Genomic DNA, 12,434 nt, shown 5'->3' with positions numbered 1-12,434 from the left:
AACCATGGTTAAAACTGATGGACGTCACCACAAGGGAAACACTCAAATTAGAATATTTGAATATTTACAAACTGCACGGTAGCTGCACCAGCAAGAGAGAAATCTAATGCTCAGCAAGAAGTCCGTTATTTATGGAATTTTAACCATTGTCAAACACAGCAAAAACGCACGCAATAATCAAAATTTCTGTTGTAATCTATCATGCTATAATTCCTTGTAGAGTAAGGTGGGTGATATGTCTAGGTGGATATGGTACATGAGAAACTGTTCTGTCAAATATAGTTTGCTGTCGTAAGGTTTTATTGCTTAGAAACACTGACCTTTCATCAATTACAAAATGACCGCTGACACATCTGCAAACATGTTATATGTATTTTAATAGACACACCCTCGGTAGGCTTTTTAACATGTATTACATGTATCGTTTACCGTCAATGTTTTGTCTGCAAACGAACAACTGCATACGTGTAAGTTGCCTTAAGCAATACTATGTGTTCATGCAAATCATTAATTATTAAAAAAAACTTCAGTAGCTGTCACCGAAGACCCCATCACATACAAGTACGTTCTTAGACATTGGTTGATGTTGATTGAATTACTGTTAATCTTAAATGGTCCGTCATTCACTCACATTTCCCGCACATGATCTTGAAATAACATGTACTCTATTACCTCAACTGTATAGATAAGGTTCATGTACCACTACCATAAAACACATCGGTATATGAACATTCAAACTGTCTATGTTTATGAACCCACGATGTTTATGTATCAATCTTCGATTCAAGTACTATTTTTTTATTTTACTTTATACAAGTACAATTGTTAAATGAATATAACCGTTTGTTTAATTCTCATATTTTGTCTTACGAATCTGCAATGTACACGTGTAAACATTCAATCAAAATGTACAAAACTCCAATGGAAAGATAAAATAAAGTATGCATCACTATGAAAACACGTGTCGTGTGTTTTAAACAAACGATACATGTTTGGGATACAATGTGACGCTGTAACAACCTTTTTCTCGGTATTTCGTCCATTTATGATACTATATTTTCGCTACGAGATAATAGATAACGCAAACATTGATAAGATAACATATTTTACAAGGAAATCATAATAAAGCAGTTCACGTGCATGTATACACACGCAGTGAAGATCATTATATATGAATACATGAAATAATGCATCCACATAATGAACTTACTCAATGTTAAAACAAAATATAATTATGTGTAGATCTTTCATCTTTTCAATAATTATATATGTCGACAGTCGAACGCATGGTTAATCGATGTCCTATGTATGCATATAGGTTTCATTGCCCCCCCCCCCCCCCTCCGCACCCATATATATATATATATATATGCAGTTGTCTGGTCCATAATATTATATAAATGTAAGCGTTCGAGACAACAATATATACACTAATTTGCCCCCGACTAATTGCATAAATAGTATACATTGAACACCTGAACTCTCTTCAGACCCTAACAACGTGTTAAGAGAACAAGGTCTTTAAATACAAGGACGTGTTGTTACACATTAGCCTGAGACGGAGATACCAAACTTATGACACGTTATGGTTAATTGTGTTAGCTCCACTGGCCAAAGGACAGCGGGGCTTATGTCATGGTCCTGTGTCCGTCGTGTGTCCGTGCGTGCGTCCGTGCGTTTACTTTTCCTTTAAACATCTTCTTCTCCTAAACTACTGGTCAAATTCTGATGAAATTTTTCAGGAATGTTCCTGGGGTGAACCTCTTTCAAATGTGTTCAAATACTGCCCCTGGGGTCAAATTTGACCCTTCCCCGGGGGTCACAAAATTGAACATTTGCTTATATAAGGCCTATTTTGTGAAAACTTTAAAAATCTTCTCGTCCATAACCATTGGGCCTAGGGATATCAAATTTGGTATGTAGAGACATATAATTGTCCTCTACCAAATTTGTTCAAATTATGCCCCTGGGGTCTAATTTGAAACTGCCCCGGGGTCACAAAATTGAACATATGCTTATAAAGGGTCTATTTTGTGAAAACTTTACAAATCTTCCGGTCCAAAACCATTGGGCCTAGGGCTACCAAATTTGGTATGTAGTGTCATCCTATTGTCATCTACCAAGTTTGTTCAAGTTATGCCCCTGGGGTCAAGTTTGAACCTGCCCCAAGGGTCACAAAATTGAACATTTGCTTACATAAGGCCTATTGTGGGAAAACTTTTAAAATCTCCATGTCCATAACCGTATGGCATAGGGCTACCAAATTTGGTATGTAGTGACATGTAATAGTCCTCTTCTTAGTTTGTTCAAATTATGCCCCTGGGGTCAAATTTGATCCTGCCCCAGGGGGTCACAAAATTGAGCATATGCTTATATAAGGCCTATTTCGTGAAAACTTTTGAGTCTCCTTGTCCATAACCGTATGGCATAGGGCAACCATATTTGGTATGTAGTGACATCTAATAGTCCTATACCAAATTTGTTCAAATTATTTCCCTGGGGTCAAATTTGACCCTGCCCCGTGGGGTCACAAAATTGAAAATATGCTTATTTAATGCCTATTTTGTGAAAACTTCAAAAATCTCCTTGTCCATAACCATCAGGACTAGGGCTATCAAATTTGGTATGTAGTGACATCTAATACTCCTCTACCAAATTTGTTCAAATTTTATCCCTTAGGTCAAATTTGACCTCGCCCTGGGGGTCATAAATTGAACATATGCTTATATAATGCCTATTTTGTGAAAACTTAAAAAAAAAAACTATTGTCCATAACCATTAGGCCTAGGATATGTAGTGACATGTAATAGTCCTCTACATAGTTTGTTCAAATTTTGCACCAGGGGTCAAATTTGAAACTGCCTCGGGGGTCACAAAATTGAATATATGCTTATAAAGGGCTTATTTTGTGAAAACTTAAAAAAATCTCCTTGTCCATAACCATTAGGCCTAGGGCTACCAAATTTGGTATATAGTGACATCTTATAGTCCCTTCCCAAGTTTGTTCAAATTATGTCCCTGGGGTCCAGTTTGACCCTGCCCCGAGGGTCACAAAAATGAACAAATGCTTTTATAAGGCCTATTGTGGGAAACCTTTAAAATCTCCTTGTCCATAAATGTATGGCATAGGGCTACCAAATTTGGTATATCGTGACATGTAATAGTTCTCTTCTTAGTTTGTTCAAACTATGCCCCTAGGGTCAAATTTTACCCTGCCCCAGGGGGTCACAAATTGAACATATGCTTATATAAGGCCTATTTTGTGAAAACTTTAAAATCTCCTTGTCCATAACCATCCGGCCTAGGGCTATCAAATTTGGTATGTAGTGACATCTAATAGTCCTCTACCAAATTTGTTCAAATTATTTCCCTGGGGTCAAATTTGACCCTGCCCCGGGGGTCACAAAATTGAACATACGCTTATAAAATGCCTATTTTGTGAAAACTTCAAAAACTTTCTGCCCATAACCATCCGGCCTAGGGCTATCAAATTTGGTATGTAGTGACATCTAATAGTCCTCTACCAAATTTGTTCAAATTTTATCCCTTGGGTCAAATTTGACCCTGCCCCGGGGGTCACAAAATTGAACATATGTTTATATAATGCCTATTTTGTGAAAACTTAAAAAAAGCTATTCTCCATAACCATAAGGCCTAGTGCTACACAATTTGGTATGTAGTGACATTGTATAGTCCTCTACTTAGTTTGTTCACATTATGCCCCAGGGGTCAAATTTGAACCTGCCCTGGGGGTAAAAAATTGATTATATGCTTATATAGTGCCTATTTTGTGACAACTTAAAAAAATTCTATTGACCTTAACCATACGGCATAGGGCTACCCAATTTTTATGTAGTGACATCTAATAGTTCTCTACCAAGTTTGTTCAAATTATGCCCCTTGGGTCAAATTTGATCTCGCCCGGGGGTCACAAAACTGAACATATGCTTATATGCGGCCTGTTTTGTGAAAACATTTTAAAATCTTTTTGTCCATAACCATCGGGTCTAGGGCTATCAAATTTGGTATGTAGTGACATCTAATAGTTCTCTACCAACATTGTTCAAATAATGCCTCTGGGATCAACTTTGACCCTGCCCCGGGGGTCACAAAATTGAATAAACGCTTATAAAGCGCCTATTTTGTGAAATCTTCAAAAAAAATCTTCTTGTCGAAAACCATTCGGACTATGGCTACCAAATTTGGTATGCAGTAACATCTTATAGTCCTCTACCAAGTTTGTTCAAATTATGCCCTTTGGGTCAAATTTGACCCTGACCCGTGGGTCACAAAATTGAACATTATATACGCTTATATCTTGCTTATTTTGTGAACACTTTAAAAATATTCTTGTCCTTAACTCTTGGACCTAGGGCAACCACATTTTGTATGTAGTGAGATATAGTAGTCCTCTACAAAGTTTGCTAAAATTATGCCCCTGGGGTTAAATTTGACCCAGCCCAGTGGGTCACAGAAGTGTACAAGTGCTTAAATAGGGCCTATATTAAAGTATTTGCACATGCCGAGAATATTTGTTTCAGCCTTTTTTTTCAACAGTGGAGCGATACAGGGCCATCATGGCCCTCTTGTTTCTATAGCAGTAGGTTATAGTAATGAGTTCGTAAACATGACAGCCTTGTTTTCCCGTCTCTCTGTTTCGATATCAAATTAAATACAAGAAATGCGTTTTGTAACCGGATAAAATTATAAGTGATATATATTCCCCTCTTGGTACGTAGTACAGGGGTTCAAATGGTTAACGTGAAATCGCCATAGACGTATGTCCGTCTTTTTAAAATGCAAGTCCGTCTAGCAATTCATGGTCCAAAATTGTCTAGAGACGATCTCTTAGACTTTGGCAAATTTGCACATTATATAAAGAATTGCATGTGAGATTTTATGATCTTATATTAAAGAACACACGTTATATCCTTTTTTAAATAAGATATGTATCATTGTAGTCGTTGAACTGTAAATCAAAATTTCGTCCGAAGCATTTCTCGGAAACAAAAAGAAGTGAAATTGTGATATGAATATTTTTCATCTAAGGGATGTAGAGTGCATATGTATAGTTATGGTCATTTGTTATTTTTAACTCAGACATTTTCGGCAGCTTTTCTCAAAAAAACTAAATAGACATCAACATGAAATTTGATATGAAGGTTAATTCCATTTATGGAAAGTGCAGTGCACAATGACGTATTGTTAAGAGCCTATGTCCACATAAAAAATTTGCCCGCATCATAGCTTGAAGACGAAAAGGGGTTTAACTTAAAACTTAATAGGCTGGAATATTATTTTTAGGGAATTTCAAATGCACAAGTGTCATATTTTTTGCTTCCGTGTGTTTATAGTTACTCCCAATAATGTGTATGTACACTTAATTTAGTCAGGAGCCAAATAAGAAATTCTTGTAAATAAAAAAAAAGAAAAGTATCCAATGGCGTAAAAATTGTACTTTTCGATGAAAAGTTATTTTAAAGCCATTCAATATTCTTCCAAAGAAAGGTAACACAGATCAGTGTTGGCTTTTGTTTACTTATTGATGCGTTTTGTGAGTTGTGTATTAGCTTTGTTTACTTATTGATGCGTTTTGCGAGTTGTGCATTAGCTTTGTTTACTTATTGATGCGTTTTTCAAGTTGTGTATTTGCTTTGTTTACTTATTGATGCGTTTTGCGAGTTGTGTATTAGCTTTGTTTACTTATTAATGCGTTTTGCGAGGTGTGCAGTAGCTTTGTTTACTTATTGATGCGTTTTGAGAGTTGTGTTTTAGCTTTGTGTACTTATTGATGCGTTTTGCCAGTTGTGTATTAGCTTTGTTTACTTATTGATGCGTTTTGCGAGTTATGTATTAGCTTTGTTTACTTATTGATGCGTTTTGCGAGTTGTGTATTAGCTTTGTTTACTTATTGATGCGTTTTGCGAGTTGTGTATTAGGTATGTTTACTTATTGATGCGTTTTGCGAGTTGTGTATTATATTTGTTTACTTATTGATGCGTTTTGCGAGTTGTGTATTAGCTTTGTTTACTTATTGATGCGTTTTGCGAGTTGTGTATTAGCTTTGTTTACTTATTGATGCGTTTTGCGAGTTGTGTATTAGCTTTGTTTACTTATTGATGCGTTTTGCGAGTTGTGTATTAGCTTTGTTTACTTTTTTAAGCGTTTTGCGAGTTGTGTATTAGCTTTGTTTACTTATTGATGCGTTTTGCGAGTTGTGTATTAGCTTCGTTTACTTATTGATGCGTTTTGCGAGTTGTGTATTAGCTTCGTTTACTTATTGATGCGTTTTGCGAGTTGTGTATTAGCTTCGTTTACTTATTGATGCGTTTTGCGAGTTGTGTATTAGCTTTGTTTACTTATTGATGCGTTTTGCGAGTTGTGTATTAGCTTTGTTTACTTATTGATGCGTTTTGCGAGTTGTGTATTAGCTTTGTTTACTTATTGATGCGTTTTGCGAGTTGTGTATTAGCTTCGTTTACTTTTTGATGCGTTTTGCGAGTTGTGTATTAGCTTTGTTTACTTATTGATGCGTTTTGCGAGTTGTGTATTAGCTTCGTTTACCTATTGATGCGTTTTGCGAGTTGTGTATTAGCTTCGTTTACTTATTGATGCGTTTTGCGAGTTGAGTATTAGCTTTGTTTACTTATTGATGCGTTTTGCGAGTTGTGTATTAGCTTTGTTTACTTATTGATGCGTTTTGCGAGTTGTGTATTAGCTTTGTTTACTTATTGATGCGTTTTGCGAGTTGTGTATTAGCTTTGTTTACTTATTGATGCGTTTTGCGAGTTGTGTATTAGCTTTGTATACTTAATGATGCGTTTGCGAGTTGTGTATTAGCTTTGTAAACTTATTGATGCATTTTGCGAGTTGTATATAAGCTTTGTTTACTTATTGATGCGTTTTGCGAGTTGTGTATTAGCTTTGTTTACTTATTGATGCGTTTTGCGAGTTGTGTATTAGCTTTGTTTACTTATTGATGCGTTTTGTGAGTTGTGTATTAGCTTTGGTTACTTATTGATGCGTTTTGCGGGTTGTGTATTAGCTTTGTTTCCTTATTGATGCATTTTGCGAGTTGTGTATTAGCTTTGTTTACTTTTTGATGCGTTTTGCGAATTGTGTATTAGCTTTGTTTACTTATTGATGCGTTTTGCGAGTTGTGTATTAGCTTTGTTTACTTCTTGATGCGTTTTGCGAGTTTTGTATTAGCTTTGTTTACTTATTGATGCGTTTTTCGAGTTGTGTATTAGCTTTGTTTACTTATTGATGCGTTTTGCGAGTTGTGTATTAGCTTTGTTTAATTATTGATGCGTTTTCGAGTTGTGTATTAGCTTTGTTGGTTATCATAACGAGTTTACTAGTCAATATTTTTAACTTGATTACATTCGGAACACAAGACAATTTTGTTTACATTATATATTATGCCTTGTAATGTAACAAAAATTAAAAAAAAACACGTCACATTTTATGTCAATACATTATGCATCAAATGTGATAATACATTTAATTTATTGTTAAAAATTAGACAAATAATACCAAAATAGACCTAAATCTTGTTGTGTTTTTCGTTAAAATGCTCTAAACATATTTGTAATGTGCACATCATGGTAGTGTATTAGTAGATTCTATAAATGGATTGCTTTAAAATAATATGGTAATACCTGTGTCAGGAGCAATCCTGTGCCGAAAGATATCTTACTCAACTTAACATATTGAAAATTAAACTGAGACATTCAGTACACACAGTCGACATGTTTCTTTTAAAGCCAGGCCCCGTGATCACAAACATTTTTGCAATCGAAAATCGATTTTATCTGACATCAATTTTCATTTTTGCCTATCAGATACAATGGAAATTCATTTTCAATGACAAGCAAAATCGATTTTCGATTGCAAAACTGTTATGTGAACGCGGGGCCTGTTTTTGATTGTTAAGTAGAAAACGTGTCTTTTAAACAACTTAATGAAGAGGTTAGGCTTATAATTTCTTACACAATACGAAAACAAATTATCAGTGTTTGACGAATATGTCTTACATGCGTAGCAATATTGAAGTTATTGGTTGACCCTTTTAGGTATGTACATTAACTGTATTACGTACCGTTGGTACAATAAAACGTGTATAATCGGTCCAGCATTTTTTCCGAATATTGTATACAGGTATAAAAACATTTCTTGAATTTAGAATATGATTGTTGTCATACGCTATAACTTATATTGTACATGAATGGTGTATACATTGAATTACAATAATAATGAGTGAGGGGTTTTCACTTAAATCATACAATAGTTTAAATGACAAATTACATTGCTCCAATAGTATCATTTATTTTAGTGTGTAAATATAGAATTGGTAGTACTGTATCCTCATCATACACTAAAAGACTACACGTTTTAAGTATTCAATGCGTTGCAATAATTCTTATATTTAGTCTTTGTTTGAAACCTTTTCAAATGAGTCATACTTTTTAAGAGGGGATCTTCCTGATACAACTATTTAAGTTAGTATGACTTTTCAAAAAACGAATACAGACTGGACTTCTCAAACTATTTATAAATGAATTTAGGAGCTGCAAGAGCGGTTTACGAGAAACTTCCGGAGAGTTCAATGACCTTCATTTCTCATTAAAAAAAGGCTAACCGAGATTTAGGATAATGTAAACAAAACATTGAATGTATTATTGTTATTCCTTTATGTGTATTGTTGCTTAAAACAATGATAAAAATGATTACGTACGTGATTAGTAGCATGGACATCCTGATCTGTCGACGAAGTTAGTTGTATAGACGCCATTTTGAATTTTCCAGATTAGCTGTGGTTTAAACGAAATTAATATCCATTTGTTTCCAATAATATTGACGCACTTCCATTGGCATTTTAAAGGAAATGTTTGGAACTCAATAATAATAAGAATGTTAATTTCGAATTTAAATGGTATTTATGTTTGGAAAACCAGTGATCTAAGTCAACTTTCACGAATATGTTTTAATACATACATACATATGACCTAGTTAACGGTTGACATACTGGAAAATATCCGTTGAAAATTCTACAATTAGAAACATGTCGATATGTGTTTTTGTATTAATACTTATATTATTATATTAACACAAATTAGATAACACAAATTGTTTTTTGCAAAACGTGTTGATAATGTAAATCATTGTCGTATTACTTAGATCGCCTTAGACAATAAATTCACTGGTATAAGTTTGAATGATCATATGTATCATTTGTTCAATTTAATCATATTAACAACGACATGGTTTTAAAGAGAGACAATAAATCCGAAGGTGTTTGAATTGAATACAAATAAACACATTTCAGAATAGTGTATGGATATGCAGATTTTTATGAAAAGCCTGCTTACGGTTTCGTAATATTTCTCAATAGTTCTAAACTTAGACATTAACTTAGCTTTTTTCAAAACGCGCGGATCGTTTCCTTGAACAGTACTTTCTGTGAAATGAACAGATAATAATTTTATCAAGGTGCGCATTTTAGTTTCTCTTTCACATGTTCAACAAACCTACTCACAAATTAATCCGCTCTTACTTGGTGCGATAATGGACAAAATAACTTACAGCCTGCAAAAGTGAGTATAGAGTTAGTCCTTTTATTATGTTTATGCTGACTTACTTTCCGACTGTTTGACAGGCAGACGGACGGACGGATAAAAGTACGGACAGACCGACATTAGTCTATCGTAATCGTTTTATAAGTCTTTAATGTGTTTACCAACTGAGTAACATCCTTATCCCTTATGCGCCAACTTATTTTTTTTAAACTGAAACTAACGCACTGACAAACATATAACACTTACTTATAAACGATAACGTGTAACGTTTTTTAAACTAATTACAAAGCAAAAAGGTGAAGAGGGAGAGGGCTCCAATAAGATTCGCCTTTCAGTCCAATCCTATGTCAATGTCATGTGACTTGTGAATATGTTACTATGTCGTAATAAATAAGTTTTAGCCAAATAGGTAACGTATCGTAATTGATTGGCGACCCTATTTCATATACATGTTTCAATTCAAACATTTAATGTTGTTGTTAGGATTTGTAAAAGACTCAAAGGGTGCTAATGTGAACTTGAAAACAAATCAAAGAATGCATAAATGAATTTCGAAACCCGAAATAAAAAGTGATTCCAGTTTCATAATCCCACGCATTTTCTGAAAAAAATGCAATCTAAAATATGAAGTATTTTGGTAAAAATGTTGATTATTCTTAGACGGAGCATTACAATTTATCAATGATATGTTTCTGTATTATATGCAATCCTTGAAAAATGAATCTTTACAAATAGAGGTCATGAAATAAATCTCCCCACTAGAAAATCTATGATAAAGGCAGTTACTCAATGTATCGAAAGCAATCAAAATAGCAATACAATTATTTACATAAATTGTGCGAACATTGCACGATATTACCACGCTATTTAGGTCAAATTTTCACAAATAACGTTTACAGTTCCGGAAAGTTTCAAGTTTCATATGGCCGTCAAAAACAGTGCGCTTACATCGTGTCGATTAAATATCTTGATATGTTAACCGATAAGATAAATTGTCAACAAAATAACCTGTTTCGTGGTAGGAACGTGTAAACAATCACAAAACTGATTAGTGCACTTCCTGTTCAAACTACGTGTGCCGGTATTTACATGAAACATATGAGCCGTGCTCTGTGAAAAGGGTGTTTAATGCATGTGCGTAAAGTGTGGTCCAAGATTAGCCTGTGTTGTCCACACAGGCTAGTAAGGGACGCCACTTTCCGCCTAAACTTGATTTTTGCTAAGAAGAGATTTTCATGAAACGAAAAATATCACGAAAGCGGCAAATGTCGTCCCTGATTAGCTTTTGCAGACTGCACAGGCTAATCTGGGACGACACTTTACGCACATGTATTAAACCCCTTTTTCATAGAGCGCGGCCTATATATATTTTTAGGTACATCGCATGATACTCCCTTTTCTGAATTTCATGTGGATTGAAATTTATTGTTTAACAGTAGTCAGTAAACATTTACATGGCAGATTAAATATTAATGCAAACGCAAAATAAGCTATAAACACATGTTCTACCAATCTCCACGCAGAGTTTTTGTCCCATGCTCCCACATACAATCTCTGCCATCACAAGAAAATCCTACCAGATTTGGGAGGATGCTTTTGTATAAATATTTTATTATGTATAGAAGTATCATTTTCTTTTAAATTGTGAAAACAAAGTGTGTTGTAAGTTCAGGTCCATAATTAAAAGACATCACCTAATTAGAAAATAAAATAAAAACAACAACGGGAAAATTATTTTAACACGGTGCTCGCTTATCATCACGTGGTTGGTTATGAGAGCAGGGATTTGATCCAGCTATGCTGGTTCCAGTTAAATCTCTGCGCGGAAGTTGCTGTTCTACCATAAGCAGTGTTACTCTAATAGATTCTTTGCTCTATTTATTTAGCATTTGACATATAGTGATCTCAAATTAAGACGTAGACCGTGCACTGCCAGTGTGATAATAACACTTTTTACCACATTAGTGATCAAACTGTCAATACTTGATGGCAGTATCTATGTCGCACTTTCAAAAGCGCGACCCATGCTAACTGAAGTAGAGCTTTACAACATAATTTAGTGTATAGGTTACAAATTAAACTGAGCACCATCGTACCCAATGGACGTCTTACCAATCGAAATACGAACTACTACATAGATATCAGTAACAAAAGGTTCAAGTACATTTGTATCGTATAGTTTTCTTGTGTAATAGCTCGTTATAGCATTTTAGTAAATAATTAAAAGAAATAGATACCAAGTAAGATAACAATATTTAAAGTATCAGAATAGACGGACTATTGACATTAAAGAAATTATTTAAGATTTGTTTCGACAAAACTCATTTTAATCATTCTTAAAACCTCTTATAAAGGTTCGCCATTGAATCTCAACACTTTGACATTTTTATTGCACTTAGTTGTTTAAATCATCAACTGAGCACGTACTTGGTTCAAGTAAAATGTGGTTTTACTTTATCGTGAAAAGATTTGAATAGCAAAGAGTGCGTGTTCGATACAAGTTAAGTCTTTCAACAATTTTATCAGTAAAATTTAATTCGAATTTAATAAACATTCTATTAAGTCGATGTGCGTGAATGTCATTAAATCGACGGACACACTTAAAGACAAAAATCGTTATATTCAGAATTAATCATGCTGTCCTTGTTTTCTGTAACTTAGATGAAAGTTATATTGTAATTGACTTGACTTTTATTAACAAGTCTAAAAGGTATCAATGATGGAAGAACCTATATTGCATAAAATCAGTCACATCAAAGGCTTAACAAAACATGTTAAGTATGTTGATGCCACTTCATTGCTGAGAGCGAAGGTGTAAGGAACCAATGATTTTAACTTAGTTTTGAAATATTCTTT

The 12,434-nt window shown here is 34.3% G+C and overlaps 1 protein-coding gene across 3 annotated transcripts in view; it reads right to left on the bottom strand.

Annotated features, from left to right (window-relative positions):
• LOC127837761 (uncharacterized) overlaps positions 1 to 9,608 on the bottom strand; it is a 28,129-nt gene extending 18,521 nt beyond the window's left edge. Inside the window, exons 1-2 of one of the 3 annotated variants that reach the window (XM_052365113.1) lie at positions 9,586 to 9,608; positions 8,738 to 8,813 (exon numbers count right to left, since the gene is read on the bottom strand). In XM_052365113.1, the coding sequence (XP_052221073.1) occupies positions 8,738 to 8,794 (57 nt within the window). In that variant the 5' untranslated portion in view covers positions 8,795 to 8,813; positions 9,586 to 9,608. Of the gene's footprint in view, positions 1 to 8,737; positions 9,348 to 9,585 lie in introns of those variants that run through there. The other 2 variants (XM_052365116.1, XM_052365115.1) reach the window with 2 other exon arrangements.
• Between the last annotated feature and the right edge of the window lie 2,826 nt (positions 9,609 to 12,434).

Source organism: Dreissena polymorpha, chromosome 7, assembly GCF_020536995.1.
Source record: "Dreissena polymorpha isolate Duluth1 chromosome 7, UMN_Dpol_1.0, whole genome shotgun sequence".
NCBI classification, from domain to species: domain Eukaryota; kingdom Metazoa; phylum Mollusca; class Bivalvia; order Myida; family Dreissenidae; genus Dreissena; species Dreissena polymorpha.
The sequence above is the reverse complement of the archived record's forward strand: the minus strand, read 5'-3'. Positions and strand labels throughout refer to the sequence as shown.